The sequence below is a fragment of the Colletotrichum destructivum genome, chromosome 5 (genome assembly GCF_034447905.1).
Source record: "Colletotrichum destructivum chromosome 5, complete sequence".
In the NCBI taxonomy this organism is placed as follows: Eukaryota; Fungi; Ascomycota; class Sordariomycetes; order Glomerellales; family Glomerellaceae; genus Colletotrichum; species Colletotrichum destructivum.
Window position 1 is genome coordinate 3557390 of NC_085900.1, and position 15172 is coordinate 3572561.

The 15172-nt window shown below is 55.8% G+C and overlaps 5 protein-coding genes across 5 annotated transcripts; 1 reads left to right on the forward strand and 4 right to left on the reverse strand.

Annotated features, from left to right (window-relative positions):
- Window positions 1-1225: 1225 nt before the first annotated feature.
- Window positions 1226-1978, forward strand: CDEST_08614 (uncharacterized protein; the record flags this gene model as incomplete). Its single annotated transcript, XM_062924773.1, has 1 exon — window positions 1226-1978. The coding sequence occupies one exon, from the start codon at window positions 1226-1228 to the stop codon at window positions 1976-1978; it is 753 nt and encodes a 250-aa protein (XP_062780824.1).
- Window positions 1979-2274: 296 nt separating this feature from the next.
- CDEST_08615 (uncharacterized protein) lies at window positions 2275-2841 on the reverse strand (the record flags this gene model as incomplete). The annotated part of the gene is made up of 2 exons (XM_062924774.1): window positions 2275-2513; window positions 2568-2841. The coding sequence occupies 2 exons, from the start codon at window positions 2839-2841 to the stop codon at window positions 2275-2277; spliced, it is 513 nt and encodes a 170-aa protein (XP_062780825.1).
- A 541-nt stretch (window positions 2842-3382) lies between these two features.
- Window positions 3383-4186, reverse strand: CDEST_08616 (Putative MFS transporter superfamily; the record flags this gene model as incomplete). The annotated part of the gene is given in 4 exon segments (XM_062924775.1): window positions 3383-3490; window positions 3506-3742; window positions 3868-3892; window positions 3936-4186. 4 exon segments carry the CDS (start codon window positions 4184-4186, stop codon window positions 3383-3385), a joined length of 621 nt encoding a protein of 206 aa, XP_062780826.1.
- A 3650-nt stretch (window positions 4187-7836) lies between these two features.
- On the reverse strand, window positions 7837-9695 carry CDEST_08617 (Putative phosphatidylinositol-specific phospholipase C, X domain-containing protein). Its single transcript, XM_062924776.1, has one exon. The coding sequence runs from the start codon at window positions 8954-8956 to the stop codon at window positions 7901-7903; it is 1056 nt and encodes a 351-aa protein (XP_062780827.1). The 5' UTR covers window positions 8957-9695; the 3' UTR covers window positions 7837-7900.
- Window positions 9504-10013, reverse strand: CDEST_08618 (uncharacterized protein; the record flags this gene model as incomplete). Its single annotated transcript, XM_062924777.1, has 2 exons — window positions 9504-9647; window positions 9852-10013. 2 exons carry the CDS (start codon window positions 10011-10013, stop codon window positions 9504-9506), a joined length of 306 nt encoding a protein of 101 aa, XP_062780828.1.
- Window positions 10014-15172: the final 5159 nt, after the last annotated feature.

Genomic DNA, 15172 nt, shown 5'->3' on the forward strand with positions numbered 1-15172 from the left:
CTCTACGCAGCAGGAATTGCCGACGATGATGCCGGAGCAGTCGGCGCCGAGGTTGGGGTTCTGTGGTTCGTTGTCAGCGGTTGGTGGTCATTGGCGTCTAAGGTAAGGAAAACTCACATAGTCCAGGAAGTCGGCAGCCGAGAGACCCCGTTCGCTCTGGAAAAAGTCGCAGTTGTAAGTCGCAGTTGTAAGAGCTGTCGACGGCAGTGTCGTAGTAGGTGCAGTCTGAGGCGGTGCCCGGAGCGACGGGGCCGGTCTGCCGGCGGACGTGGGCGGGGTGGCGGCGTGAAGTGCGCGCGGCGGCCAGGGAGGCGGTAGCAAGGAAAACAAGTCTAGAACGCATCTTGTAGTGTCAGGGGAGGCAGCTGGCACGTGGGCGTTCGTTTCAAAGACTTATTGTTCCGACTGAAGCACTAATTAACATCGTGGGAGCGTCGTCCCCGTTGCCTTCAATCCCACGAAGCACTGCCGGCCGACACACTCGAACCGGCGCGCGTTCCTGGCTCCGTGCCGCACGAGAAAGCATTTCTTCGCCATCTCGTGTAGACTGTAATCTTGTGGCTTTCGGGGGTTCGTCCGACTGCATGTCCTCTGTTCCGTTGCTCCTCCGTCCGCTGAGGTTGCATTGCATTTCTTCATTTCTTCTGCTGGCGTCCGGGAGATTCTCGCATCTGGGCCGGGCTATGTGGGTTCGGCTCCGAGCTGACGGCTATTTAGGAGTAAACAACTAAGTGGCCTACAGGTGAATGAAGCGCGGTAGGAGATGGCCCGTCGCTGCAGCGGTCGTGATAGAGGGTGCTTTATTGGAGTGCCCGGTCAGGGTCCAGGGTTGGGGTTAAGGGTTCGGATGATCGGATGATATTCAGGGACCCGAACCCTTTACACGAGTAATCCTAGTCTTCGATCTAACCTTATCTTAGCTCTCTACAGGTACCTCAGCCAGGATCATCAACAATTCGCCACAGCCTCACCCTCCAATGCCACCAACCAGACAAACTCGCTTACGACGTTATGTAGGAACCTAGGAAACCAAAAGTCCCAACAACTTCCAGCAGAACGACTTCCAACAAAACCGCATGGTCTCATTTCCCCTCCAGGCAACGGCTACCATTTCAGTCTCCTGATTCCAGAACACCATCGGCCAAGCTTTGTCCGGCTTACAATCCCATCCAATACCCCCCACACACACATCAGTCACAGTCACAGTCAAAATTACACACACACCATGGCCATCTCCAAACTACCCGCAATCCTTAACAGTTCTTTTCGCCCCCCAGCAGGCACCTCGTGGACCGCCGGAGACGACGTGAGCGAATTCTACCGCAGCTGGGGCTTCACCACCTACCGCACCGCCTATGGCCCGGCCACCGACGCGCAGTGGCGTACCCTCCTCGACAAGATCCGGGCCCAGGTCGTTTCCGAGATAGACTGCTACGTCGAGGCCGGAGAGGAGGACGTCGCCGCACAGCTCAAGTCCCTCTTCGTCCTCGACGCCCGCTCCGACGCCGCCCTGCTCGCGGACAAGACCATGGACGAGGTGCGCGAGATTTACAAGCAGGCGGCGGTGGCCAGTCGCAGCTCCGGCGACGACGATGACAACGATAACAGCCAGTCGCTGCCCCTCATGCGCGACAACCCCAACCAGCGCGCGTTCCTCCTTGCTGACGCCGAGGTGCTAGAGCGCGTCGACCGGGACCCCTACTTCTGGGTCAAGTGCGTCGAAGCTGATTTCACCGAGGGAGATTTGGCCGAGGCGGACAGCGCCCCGGCAGCCCGGGGGAGGTGTAGAGCAGCAGTCTGGTCGTGGTCTGGCTGGATGAAGATGACGACCCGCAGCGTGGTCGATTTATGTGCCGAGATTCCGGTGCGCGATCTGACTAGCATCGCGCCTGGTGCGTGGGGCGCGGACGAGATGCCTGTGTACAACGGCGAGCTGGCCGGGTCGTCGCTGACGAGCAAGATGTCGAGCGGCAAATGAGGCAATGGAAGGGAGGGCGGGAGGTTTGGGGACGATAAATACGGATCGTGGGATTTGTCTTGGTTGCCGAGACACTCCATCACGCGGTCGAGAAGCCTCGTTACAAGAACATCATCCGTCCATCCGTGATCCGAACGGGTACTTGTACGCATTTTTAAGACAGATGCTGCCGCCCATACCACTCCCCGATGCCGCCAACAGCGTGTTCTTCTCCGTCTACGAACCGGGGCATTCTGTTTGGTCGTCGCACGTCGGTCACGCTCCCAGCTGGCACTTGATGCAAAGCTTAATCGGTCTCACGCCCTGTTGTTGCAGTACATTTTGTCGCCGCCGACGTGACCCGTGCCGGCGGGGCATTCAGGCTTGCATTTGCCGTTATTGTGGTCATACCATCCGCACGTCGGCAGCTTGTCGCTCGGCGGACAGCGGAACGCGTGAGTGGCTTTGCCGTTGCAGCCCTTCTGGCCGAGCATGTACTCGCCCCTCCGCGCCCCTTTATCTTCGCGCTTCATGAGTGCCCAACCAGACGAGCAGGCTTCATCATGTCAGCAATGGTCTGTATACGTGCAGCGGGATTGAAGAAACTTACGGGCACCGCAGTTGGTCCACTTGCATTGCTCGTTCTGAATGTCGACAAACTCGTACGCCTCGTCCGAGCCGTCAGTCATCGGAAGCGACAGGATCTTGCGGTTAACCGCCTTGGCAAAGGCCCCCTGCTTGTCTCTGTTCTTGAAACATCCGTCCCCGATAGACTTCGAATGCTCATTCGTTGAGTAGAGATCTATGGAGTCTCTTATTATTCGGTGTATTCTCGAGGAAGGTGTCATTGCGGTTTTCCTCATGAGGTCGACAGATTGAAACATAGAGAGAGCAACGTAGCGGGATCTTGAAAGTTGATAAGAATAGAGATGAATGTCCTATCCTGCAATCTTGCGGCATTGACGCACATTCGGGGTAGTTCTATGACTTAGCACCTTAGCTTGTCATACCATTTCTTCCCCTACATCCCAGGTACGAGACGGTAGCCATGCAAGCTGACCGACATGGCGACAGCGCATCTGCCTACCCTGCAGGTGTCGGTTTGACGGTTGCCTTGCCTGCCCGGTTGAAGGACGATTCTGAAGCGGCAGCCGAACCTTTTGAGAAGTTGACTAAGAGTTCGAGACAGGCAGCTTATCATCATCCTACTGCGTTGCACATCTGGCCGATGTAGGTCAGACGTCGGTCTAAAAGCAAGCCAATGATGACAATCCATGCAAGCAGTAAGCAAGTATATCCCTGTAATAGATCCACCAAATATGTCTCACCATTTTTATCTTATCAATCTGATCAATCTTATCAATCTCATCAGCATTCTGTTCTCCCTTGCTGATACCAAAGAACAGCCAATCGCGATAAACACATTTACTCCCGGCCTAGCGCTCTCAACTTGGCCTCCCATCTCCACAACAACAGCAGTACCAGGCATCCGAGGCCGATGAAGATGACAGCAAGCACGCTGTTGCCCCAATCCTACCCCAAACAGACGAACAGCTGCAGGGCATAAATTGGGAAGACGAAGCCCGATACGTTGGAGAGCATACGAATTGACATGTTTGCTGACGCGGCGTGCGCGGGGTCGTCAAGCAGGTAGGAGAGCATGGCTTGGGCCAACAAAAAACTGCCGCACACAAAGACGGCCATGCCAACGTCCACTAAGACCCAGCGCGCCAGTCTCAGCCGCCCACCCGTACCCAAAAATCCCCAAGGGAGATACGATGACGCCTAAGGACTAGATATAGTATACAGAACTCTGGAGTCGTATTGCCGTGTGCAGTCCTGTCCTATTTCTCTAAAAAGACTAAGTCTATAAAACGTCTCCCTGCCTAGGCTGCAACAGTAGTACCTACAGAGATGGCGATGCAGTAGAAAGTGCTGGCCAACTTGGATTAGCTATATTGGTTGATCCAAAGGGTACCTAAAGCGGAAAGAAGAAGACAGTAGGTGCCATAGTTCAAGACCATGACCAGGGCGATGATTTGGATAATCGGCCGTTGCCAAAGGAGTTGCAGCGGCCGGTGCAAGTTGGCAGTCATCTCGAGCTGGTCTTTTCAAAGAAGCTTCCATGGCGGCTGTATCTTGTTTGCGAGCCAGCAACACGGGGGCGTAGCTTTCTCTCACGAAGACGATACCAGCGGCCCGGAAGCCGGCGTTGAAGATTCTCAGCATTCATAAGAGCCAAGGCCACTCCAGCTTCTGCGTGATGGCTCTGTCCACAAGAGGGCCCAGTGCCGGCCTGAGATATAGCACAAAGGTCGCGATCGCGAGGGACTTGCCCCGCTCCTACTTCTGATACATATCGGCCAAGATGGTGCCCGTCAACTGCGGACCGCATGTTAAAGCAAGTGTCCATCGACTGTGTAGCAAAACGGCTAGCTTGCAGTAAGTCTCACGCTTGCGCCCAAGCCAGTCATAAATTGGTCAACATCCAACAGAGCCGGTGAGTGGCCCACGGGGCACAGAGTGTCCATAACATGTAGAGCGCGTTGCAAAACAGTCACACAGGCCTGCGCCCGTACATTGGCGAAGAGCTGAGCAGTTGAATGGGTTTCTAGGGTCATTGGGGCCGTTCCAATTGCACTGGAGATGAACAAGCTGTAATTCAGCAATCGTATGAAAGTGAGAGGGACTCGCACAAACTACTCACCTCATGTCCTTCGAGAAGTTGAGAAGGAATGTAAGGTTGGCTTGATTGAGACAACTCTGTTATCTCGGCCGAGGTGATAGTTGAGGTGGTGATAAGGATCAGCTCCTGAGATTGATTAAAAGGCGAGGTTTGTTAATCAACGTGAAAACCCGGGCTAGGTGACTACGTCGAAAGTCCAAACGGCGTCCGAGTCAACATGCATGGTTCATCGGCAGATGGATGTAACTGCATGGGGCAGACTGCCGTGACTTGTAAGAGTCCCTGAGGAGACGTTATGTCGCATCAGGAGCAGAAACGTCGTCGCTGACCTGATCTGTATGTCTTGGACGATGCGGTGAGGTGACTGCTTCATCAATGAGTCTCCTGCCTACATGAGTAGAAATCATCTATGCACTGTGCGTATATGGTTGGTCCATCTTGCAGCATGCAATGACGCCACCCCTGTTTAGGATTCAGGCAGACGTCACGGTATGTCAGTCCAGCACCAAGATACAAATGCCCCTTCGGCTAAGTCGGACATGACAAGGCCAGGAGATGGCATGAAACGGTTCAATCGAATAGAATGTCAAAAAAACTGCCCTGCCTGAAAATTTCATTCTCTGTAAGTAGGCGAACGCAGTTCTCTACGTACGATGTTCTTGCTGTAGATTTCAATACCAATAGAACCGAAGACCAAGACAATAGGGTGTTAGGCTTTGTAAGTGGCTTGGGGCACGACGTCTTTGATAGCCTCACCACTGACTACTGCAAAGTTTACCTCGACGACGAGACTGCAAACTGATATACCCAGCTAGCGAACGATTAGAACTCAAGCTACATCGAAGAAAGCACACACACTTCCGAGCGCGAGAAGAAATACGCGAGAGAGATTTTGGTATCTTCTAGCATACCTCAAGAAACAGCACGGCCAAAGAAACGCCTGTTTCTTGCCAACATCATCACTCGGTTGTTGAAGGGCCGAGGTAGCTCGGAAGGCCCTTCAAGGCTACTGTCCAGACGCTGTACCGTTGACCATGTACATGAGCGCCCGCCAGTGCTCATGAAAATTTTGAGTGTAGCTCGTACGTTGTCCCATAACAACTAGGTAGTACCAGAATGGGACTTCTTTTGTTTTGTTCAAATTCGGAGACAAAGTCGTAGGCCAGATAGGGAAGACACGACTCGTGAGACATGATGCTCTCGTTTGAGCAACTCTGACCTCCTGACTTGTTCGGGACTCCCTTCTGTTGATCAACGAGGCTTCAGTAGTCAAGACCCACTATATTTCGACGAGTGTATCAAAGTCTGGTAGTTCAAGTCCCATACTGCAATATTTCTGCTTTGGAACACTTTACAGAAATACCAGCATATGCTAATGGCCCCAACCTGACCAAGACACGTGCCTGTCGCTGGCTGCAGCTGACTGTTTTCTCTCTACCTCCATACTCCTGGGGTGTTCGCTCTGACGGCTATTGGAGGCCTCGGTGCGAGAAAGAAGTAGTGTTCCTAATTACCAACAGTATGTTTAAGCTTCGTCACGGAGGTGGACTATCAGAATCTATGCCAACCTTGGCAAACGAGGCCTGCTCAATCCCCTATCCAAGTCCATGACCAGACAGTCTCTGTTTTCAGTGGCTTCTATCGCTCATAGGTTAGACACGAGAAATTCTGCAACCACGTAGCCCGAAGTCAACGTCAGACGCCTATCCCTCCGTCTACAACACCCTTATCCAGAGTCCGTATCTGTCCCAAACCCCCCTCTCCCATTCGCTGTAGCCGCTAGCAGTAGCAATGAACCCTCTTCCAAGTCTGCAGCGCTAATAGAAAAATGAGGGGTTTTCGGCAAAAGTGCTCCCAACACTCGGCTATCGCACGAGACATCTAGCCCAATGTCAACAAGAATGGTTGGGCTGGGACCTTGGAAGATCATCCGGTAGGTCCGCAAGTCGTAACCGGTGACGACCCGAAGCTCCACTCGGGTCCAGAACGAATTGCTCGCGCTCGTCCTCTCGCTTAATCGACGGTCGCCGGATATAAGAGGAGGGGGAAGAGGTGAAAACATGCGACGTGTCCACCGGGAAACATGAATGAAGATCGCTGTGTCGCATAGTGATGTGCGTACCCGTTCCTGAAGATCTTTTTGCGCATGCGAGAAAAGGGAACGGGGGAGAGGGTGGGGGAAGACAAAAACACCGATGAACGACATTGTGGACGAATGGAAAAATCCCATCTCTCGTCGTGGCCCCAACGAGGTCGAGATGCAGGCAAGGTGAAACCGCCACTTGCGTAACGGACGTCGAATCGGACCCGGCAAGCGGAGTAGGGAGAGATGTATCTCCAGGGGGAAGGGGGGCGGGGAAACAAGATGAATGGGAGATAGCAGCAAGACTGGCACAAAGCAAGGCACAAGCGGTGCCAGACGAGAGAAGTCGCTTGCATCCACAATCGAGATCGCGTGGAGAGTTTCGCACAGATCAAAACAACCGATGGGCGACCGAGTCCAGCGCCAAAAAAAAGGTCGAAACAGTGAGTAAGTAGTACCGCCGCTCGACTTAGCCGGCAAACCGAAACACAACAACGCGCACGTGGCCGTTTGCCTCGACGGCCCGAGTGGACATCACACCACGGATCCGCCGGGGCGGATTGTTTTTTATGAAGAGGGGAACAATGGGGGAAGAAAGGGCGAAACCAAAAAACTCTTTGGGGGAAAATAGAGAAAGAGGGAAAAGAGCTCACACACACACATACACACACACACCAACAGAGCAAGCGCCGGCGCCGTTTCGGGCTGTGCGGATCACCCGGCCTCCGACGCTAGTGCACCCGCCGAAGATCCTCATCTTCCGGGCGGGGCGTCGACGGACGGGCTCGGACGAACCAAGTGGCTCTTCACCGCGAAACGAGAGCGACGCGTGGGAGGGGCGCAAAAAGGGGGGGGGGGGGGGGCGTTGTGTACAGCTTTCGATACTGATGATGACGGACGCGACGAGAGACACCCAGATTTTGCCTCACAGTCTTAGTTTGAACAACTGCCTGATGCAGTATGGTGATCCATGAAGTCCCCGACTCAGATGTGGCACGTCACGAGTCATGGGGTGAGAGAGCAGATGGCGCAAAATTTGAGATCCCAGCATCCGCAGTATGTACGATATCATGACGTGCAATGACGCAACAAACGAGGACGATTATGAGTGATGGTATTACTGGACCCTACAGAAGAAAACCCCGAACCAGCTGGCCGGGCGATCCGGCCCGGCTCACAACTCGGCGCCGCGGTCCGTCAAGGGCCGGTTCCGGGCCAGCACCTGGTCGACAAGTTCCTTGCCGGGGAAGTCGATGATGACGACGCCCGTCTTACCGCTGTCGCCGCGGTCGGCGGTGGCGGCGAGCCAGTCGCCGGTGCGGTCGTTCATGCCGGCGACGGTGCGGTTCAGGTTCCCCGCGGCGGCCTCGATGGGCAGCACGCCGACCGAGGCGCTCAGGTGGGCGAGGTACAGGACGCGGTTGGCGTGGTCCCCGGCGGTGGCGGCGCGGCGCAGGGCGTTCTCGATGGCCTCCCACTTCATGTAGAGGTGCTCGACGCTCGGGATGATCCAGAGGTCCTCGAGGACCATGTCGGCCGATGCCCAGACGACGCCGTAGGGGCTCTCGGGGCCCTTGGAGGGGAAGTTCTGCAGGAGGAAGATCTTGCCGCGGAGGGCGCCGAGGGTCGGGTAGGGCTTGCGCGGGTCGTGCTTGCGGAAGTGGGACTTGGCGCCGGAGGAGGTGGCGGTGGAGTTGTGCAGGTAGAAGTTGAAGGCGTCCTCAAAGGTCATGGTGTTGGCGCCGAGGGGCCGGCCCTCCTCCTTGAGGCGCATGACGACGGTCTCGCTGGGGTGGTCGTCGAGAAAGTCGAAGACGGTGAGCAGGACCTCGGTATAGGAATGGCCGGTGGGCATGGAGGCGTGGTAGATGTCGATCGAGTCGTTGACGAGGCGGCCGCGGATGTCGAGGTAACGCATGCCGGCGTGCAGCTGGGCCGAGAGGTTGTGGTTCTGGCACTGGAAGACCTGGTTGTCGAGGTCGTAGGTCATGGTGTCGTGCGTGCCAGGGATAGAGAGGCTGGTGAGGTTGGCGTCGTCGGGGATGGCGCGCATCCACTCGGCGTGGTCGGCGCGGTCGACGTCGAAGGAGTAGTGAGACTCATAGCCGCGGTAGCAGTGGTTCTTGGACTTAACGAAGCACGGCGCCAGAGAGAGCAGGACGGAGAAGAGGCCCGAGATGAGGATGAAGAAGGCGATGACGTAGAGCAGGGGCATGCAGTGGAAACGCATCTTGGCGGAGTGAGTGGTGAGTTGGTGAGGATGAGAGTGAGTGAGTGAGGGGATCAGTGGCAGTGGGTGAGTGAGTGACACTGGCTGATGTGAGCGAGTGAGATCGCAGTGAGGTCGCGGTGTGATGAGGGAGGTCGGGATGAGGCCCGAGAAGTCCGCGATACACGGCGACGGCGTGAGACGCGGATGACGGAGGTCGTTCACGGTCTGGGCAAAGTCTCCATCCACGGAAGCCCACCCCGAAGTGAACTGCAACGCGTGACCTAAGAAACACACTCAGAAAGGAAACACGAAGACGAACGACCAAGACAGGAGCAAACAGAAACGGCGGAAGAATAAGAAGAAAAATACGAAAGAAAAACAGAGAGTATCGGAAAAGGGCAGCAAGAACACGAAACTTGTCGCTCTTTGCAATCTGTTCAACGCTCTTTTCAAAAGTCAGGTGAAGTCAGGGGGTGACGTTCAAGTCGGATGCTTTCCAGAGGCTCCGATTTGCCCACGTGTTGCCGCATGAGATTGGAAGACCGCACCAACGTTGTTCCGGGCTTCAGGTCGCCTCTGGTCGGGACGCGGGAGGTTCATAGCGTTGGTGCCCCTTCCGTCTCCCCTTCTTTTGCCCCTGAAAAGTCATCATAGCCATTGTCAACTTCGAGATGGTGAAGACCAAAAGAGGTGCTTCATTGGGGTGGGCCTGGCATCATGTAGCAGGCTGGTGTTTAAGGCATTACCAAGGGCAAGATTGGCCCTCTCATGTTGAGTTGTGGAAGAAAAAACAAACAGGGAACCACTGCACTGATAAGGTGCAACAGCCTGTCACCTATGAGAGCGGCGCAGCGCTTGGGCCCCGGGCGGGCAAGGGAGAAAGGCTCACGGCGGACGGCACCCTGCCCCGCACGGCTTCGAGAGCCTCGGCGGTACGCTCCAGCACACACACGGCCGGCCTGGGCCAGCGCATAACCAACGACACTTCGGCCGCCAGCCAGCCTTTCCATGACCCGCCCCGGAAACCCATCTTCCCGCCTCCTCCCTTATCTGCTTCTTCTGATCTTTCACCCATTTCCTCTTCGAACCCTTTTCACCTTGACCGCTATGCGATGCCCGCCTGGGCTGGGACCGGGGCCGGGTGGGTTGCATGATGGACAGGACGTGACGTGAAATCCACGGGAACATGCGGTGAGCCGCGCTGCGTCCAACCCTTACTTACACACGGGGCAGCATTGGGGCAACAAGCATCAATGAAGAAAACAGGTTGCTGGTAACCTGGAAACACACCCGACGCGCCGGGCACACCCTGGAAGGTCACCTCTCTCTCTCTCTCTCTCTCTTCCTCATATCCCTCTTCCACGACCTCCCACGACAGGGAGTTGTTGTTCATGATGATATGTGCTCGATGCCGGGTCGTTTTCATCATGATCCTTATGGCTGACAGTTCTCCACGGGGCATCTGATCACTCGCCTGCAGCCCGGCACAAGGTTTCGAGGCAGGACCATCTCTCGCGCCACGCTGGACCGACCGCGCAAAAGGCGCCATGCAGTGACGATGCAGTCTTGCAGTCCTGTCCTGCAAGCCCCGCCGTGTCTCCATGCGCCCAGAAACCTTGGGCAGCCCATCCCGATCGCCCGTGATCTCTCCCAGCCTCTTGTATTTCCTCCAGTCTTTAGAGCAAAAGAAAAGAAAAAAAAAAACCTCTCCTTGACCTTCGCGGCTACCCCGCCGACAAGAAGCATCAGCCCCGGTCTGTCAACGTACATATCCGCCTTCATCCGCCTTCATCCCCTCCCCACCCACTTCGCCGCAAGTGGCGTCGCCTGCACCTCGGGTGCTTACATGGCATGACAACCCTCCCCCCTGCCCCTCCTCCGCCGGAATACGCCGCGAAGCCATCTCCGCTGCGAGTACAGAGTGAATATCATCTTTACCTTCTCCCCCCCCCCGAAGTCAAATACTCGCCACGCCGCGTCTGGACTAATGCTAAAGTGTCGAGAATGTAAGCCCACAGACGACGGCGGCGGCGGCGGCGGCATGGGTTTGCCAATCGTGAGGCTGATAGTCACTACGTTCGAGCTGATGTCGATGGCTGATGGCTCGTCCGCCAATATCCATATGCCAACTCTGTGAGATGCGTGTTCATATATCCGTACTTACCGCCGGGCTGGATCACTCCCGGCGAGACGAGGGGGGGGGAATTATCGAGACTAGGCCATTTACACACCGAGTATCCCAGGTGCTGACTAAAGACCGATCTTCACCCTCCGTGACCGGGCGGGATACAGCATTCACACGCCGGGCCAGCAACAGGGCGACAACGCAGAGCCAGCGAATTATGCACCGAAGACCGCGGTTCCAATGTGCCGCCCAGAGACACACAACTTGGCCCGCAAATCGACGACGTCAGCAGCTCGTCCCCCCAACCGTCAAGGTTTCCCGAAATCAGCTCATCATCCACCATCGCGTATCTCTGGCCCGTGTTAGACATGCATCACTAGCCAGCTCCCCCCCCCACCCCACGGAGGTGGCTGTTTAGTGCGATGCACCACCCGATGGATGGTGGAAGGGCTCACTGGGCTGTGGAGCAGGGCGTACGAACTGGCTACTCTTCTGGTCCGCAACTCCTCTCTCTTGCGAACCTGCCTGCTGCTGCTGCATCGTATTATCTGCGTGCAGCATGACCGATTCGTCGTCCAAGAGGAGACGAGCTTCACCAACGGCCTTCCTGGTCTACTGGTACCCGCCGAACGTGCTAAGATAAACCGACCAACCGCCGCATCCTGCCCAGAGGGTGGGCTTCATGTGATCCCTCGCGCGCCTCGTATCCCCCGATCATTGTCCCCTAAAACACCATCCATCCCATGCCTTTCATATGCACGCCATGCAATACCACCCACACACCCTCACGCTCCATCCACTAGGGGTGGAAGTTAGGGGGGGGTTCATGGCCCATCGCACCTATTCGCCAATCGCGCTCGAAGTTCCTGGGTTTGGGGTTTTTCTTCGACAACAAGAGCCTCCAAGGGCGATCGTCATCCGAACCAGCGCCTCGCTTGGCGGGGCAACACACTCGATTGGGGGGATTGACGGGCCAAGGAAACACAGGAGTCGGACCAGCCATCGGCACACAGGACCTCCGGGACGCTAGCGCGTCTTGTTGACCAACATGGCAGACCTTGAGGGGAAAAAAGTATAGAAAAAAAATGTCGGGATAGGGATTTCCTTGAAGAACGGGAGGTGGGAGGGAGAAAAAAAAGGTTAAGAGATAGACAATGGACGATCGGTTCTCCGTCCGGCCCTGTTCCCTGTGGTCCGGAGGAAACGCCGAGGAAGCCTGTAAGGAAATACCTTACACCACCTGAGAACCTACTCAGAGTACATACACTTGCTGTGGTAGCCCCTCCGCCAATCGGGCCTTTGGAGGCCTTGGAAGAGCGATGGACCTTGCTGTCGTTGCTGCCATGCCCCCGCATCGCGCGCCATGGACGGTTGAATTGACTTTTTCTGCTCTCTTCTTCTTCTCTTGTCCCGTCTGGGTTCGATGTCATTTGTCATCGTTGTTGCTCCTTTCGCGGGAGCGGTTCGGTCTTGCAGGCGATGACCATCCAACCCAACCCAACCCAACCCAACCCCGCTCGGTTGCGACCGCCGACCGAAAGACGCCGCACCCGTATCTACCTATCGTGGAAACATGCGAAACCGCCTGCTGCAGTTACAAGTTAGCCTCATGAGGTTCCCGCGTCAGCATCGCGCATGCGCTGTTGTTGTGTCATGGGGCCTCATCGGCGCCCGGCTCTGCCTTTGCGGTTTCTCCGGAGGGGAGAGCAGTACTGGCTTCTTTTACGAGTACGAGAGCTTCGTAGTGTACCCCCAAGGGGTATCCTTCGTCATGTGGTTGCGCTCTGGCATGCCGACTGACTAACCCGGAACCTTCTCGTGTCAACTCGGCTAGGTGACGCGAGAGAGAGCTTAGATAGGTATTATCAGATGAACCTCCGCCGCTCAAGGTTGGCGATGGGTCCGTCTTCTTCGGAAGCTTCTATCGTGCGGGACTCGAAGTTTCGGCGTCCGGGGGTTGACTAACGGAGAATATTGTGGCACGTTCCCCCCCTTCCCCAGCTATGAGAAGTGCTGCGATGTCCTGCCTTTGGTTTGGGGCCGTATGCTGGAATGAGTCGTGAGATGAAAAAAGGGTTCACCACGGTATCCCAAAGTCCTATCCATCTGGTATCTCGCTTGCAGGTACCCCCATCGGACGTGGAGACGCGTATGGCCATCACCGCCACGAGCGTTGCTCCAAAAGGGGGTTAGAAGACGGCGCTGAGCCTCGGTCCTGGTGATGTTTGCAGCATCTGAGCATCTTAGCATCCTGCAAGGATCGCGAGGAGGTCGACTCGAAGAGGGCGGTACTGGCAGGCACAAGAGCAACCCTGTGGCCAAGACCAAGAAGGACCAAGCCGGCAAGGTCTGCCGCGTGTTCAGCGCCGGTTTTTGCTTCACTGGAGGAGGGGGGGCAGCTCTTCTGGGCCGTAGCTCGCAAAAAAACAGTTCAATGGTTCCAACGGGCAAAGGGGGCAATGTCCATTTGCGGCGAGAAGTAGCATCGAAGGTGTAACCGGATACGGCGTTTTGTGCCACGATGGGGTGACAGAACCATAATTGATAAGAGGGGGACAAAGAGGGAAGGGGTCATTTTTTCGTAGTATTGACTAGTCGCCCGCTAAGATGCGACCCGTAGTGGTGCAATGCTGTCATCAACACCAAGCATGTGCGGTGTTGTTCATGTTATTGAAGTACGCAGAAACGAAGCGAAGGTGCGGCTCGAAGGTCGGTCACGATGCGGCTGCCGTATTCCAAATGGCGAGCTGGACGATGTGTTGATTTGAACCCGAGCCGCAAGAGCCCCGGGCAGAATGGAGCGCAATGGAAGAGAAATGACTCGGCGTGCCAGCCGTCGGCGGACGAATGCCTCGGCGCCTGTCTGGACCGGGAAACGAAACAACGACCGGCGCGCCAGCGTCACGAGTGGCCATAAGGGGCTCAGACTGATGAAAACGGGGGGGGGGGGGGGGTTTGTTGCTGACGAGATGAGACCCTCGTTCAGGCGCCAGGACGGGCACAACCCAAGTGAGGCAAAGTATCATATAGTACGGGGCACAGACACCGACACATGTTTCTTTGCTGCTTATTTGCGCGGGCCCGAGACAGCCGGCGGCCCCGGCTAGTGCTCTCCTGTTAAGACACTTTTTGACTTGACATGATGAACATCAAGTCAAACTCCAGATGAGGCCGGGCCCAGGGAAAGCAGGCAATGTCAGTACAACTGATTGTTGTCGAGAACAACAGTCCATACCAACGCTAAGAAGGGAAGGCAGGGCCAGAGGGAAAGAAAAGAAAAAAAGGGCGGAAACGTTGCCGCCCTGTATCAAAATAAGAACAAGAAAGGAGGGAATAAAACAAATTGGACTTGGGGAGGGGAGGGTTCATCCGTCCGTGGGCGCATCACGACTCAGACATTTGCTTAGGGACAATCAGCCGAGTGGGCGGAATAAGATAAGCAACAAGATGAAGGGGCTGATGCAAACATGAAGATCCAGCCAAAAAGCCCGTGAGGTGATTTCCCCGGAGCGCCGGAAGCTGGAATTCAATCAAAGCCCCATACACGCACGCACGCATGCACGCTGCTGCCACTTGCATTTCTGCTGTGGTGGTCACTCGCGGCAAAAAAAAAAAAAAAAAAGGGTGAAAGGTAGGAGTGAGAGTTAGTAAGTGAGGGTTGTTCCATCCAAGATTGGCAGACTGGGGAGGGTTACTGGATGGACGGCCCCTCTCCCTTGTCTGGCTTGTCTGTCGTCTTGGTGTTTGCCGGCGTCAAGATCACCGCTGTGGGGGGGAAACTCAGTCGGCGATGCGCGAGTGTCGCCAGAAGCCACATCAGGCGCCGGGGATTTGGAACAACCGGAGAATCCTCCGCTCGCAGTTGGCGACGGTACTTGTTTGTGGTGGTCGTACTGGAGCCCGGGGGGCAGTCAAGATATAGACATGGCCGGGTTACGGCAAGGAATGCAGGCATCATGCCTCTTTTTAATTTACAGGATTCTTCTCCAGACACCAGAGGTGAGATGCACTTTTTTGTGTTGTTACTTGTGCCATTATTCTATTTATGCCAGACCCACCCTGTTGCTGTGGCCTGTGCTCTCCGAGGCTTGGCAGTGGAGTGTGACGAC

What these genes read in the sequence shown, in the direction of transcription:
- CDEST_08617 (XM_062924776.1), bottom strand. Translation starts at nt 8,956, where the DNA reads ATGCGTTTCCACTGCATGCCCCTGCTCTACGTCATCGCCTTCTTCATC.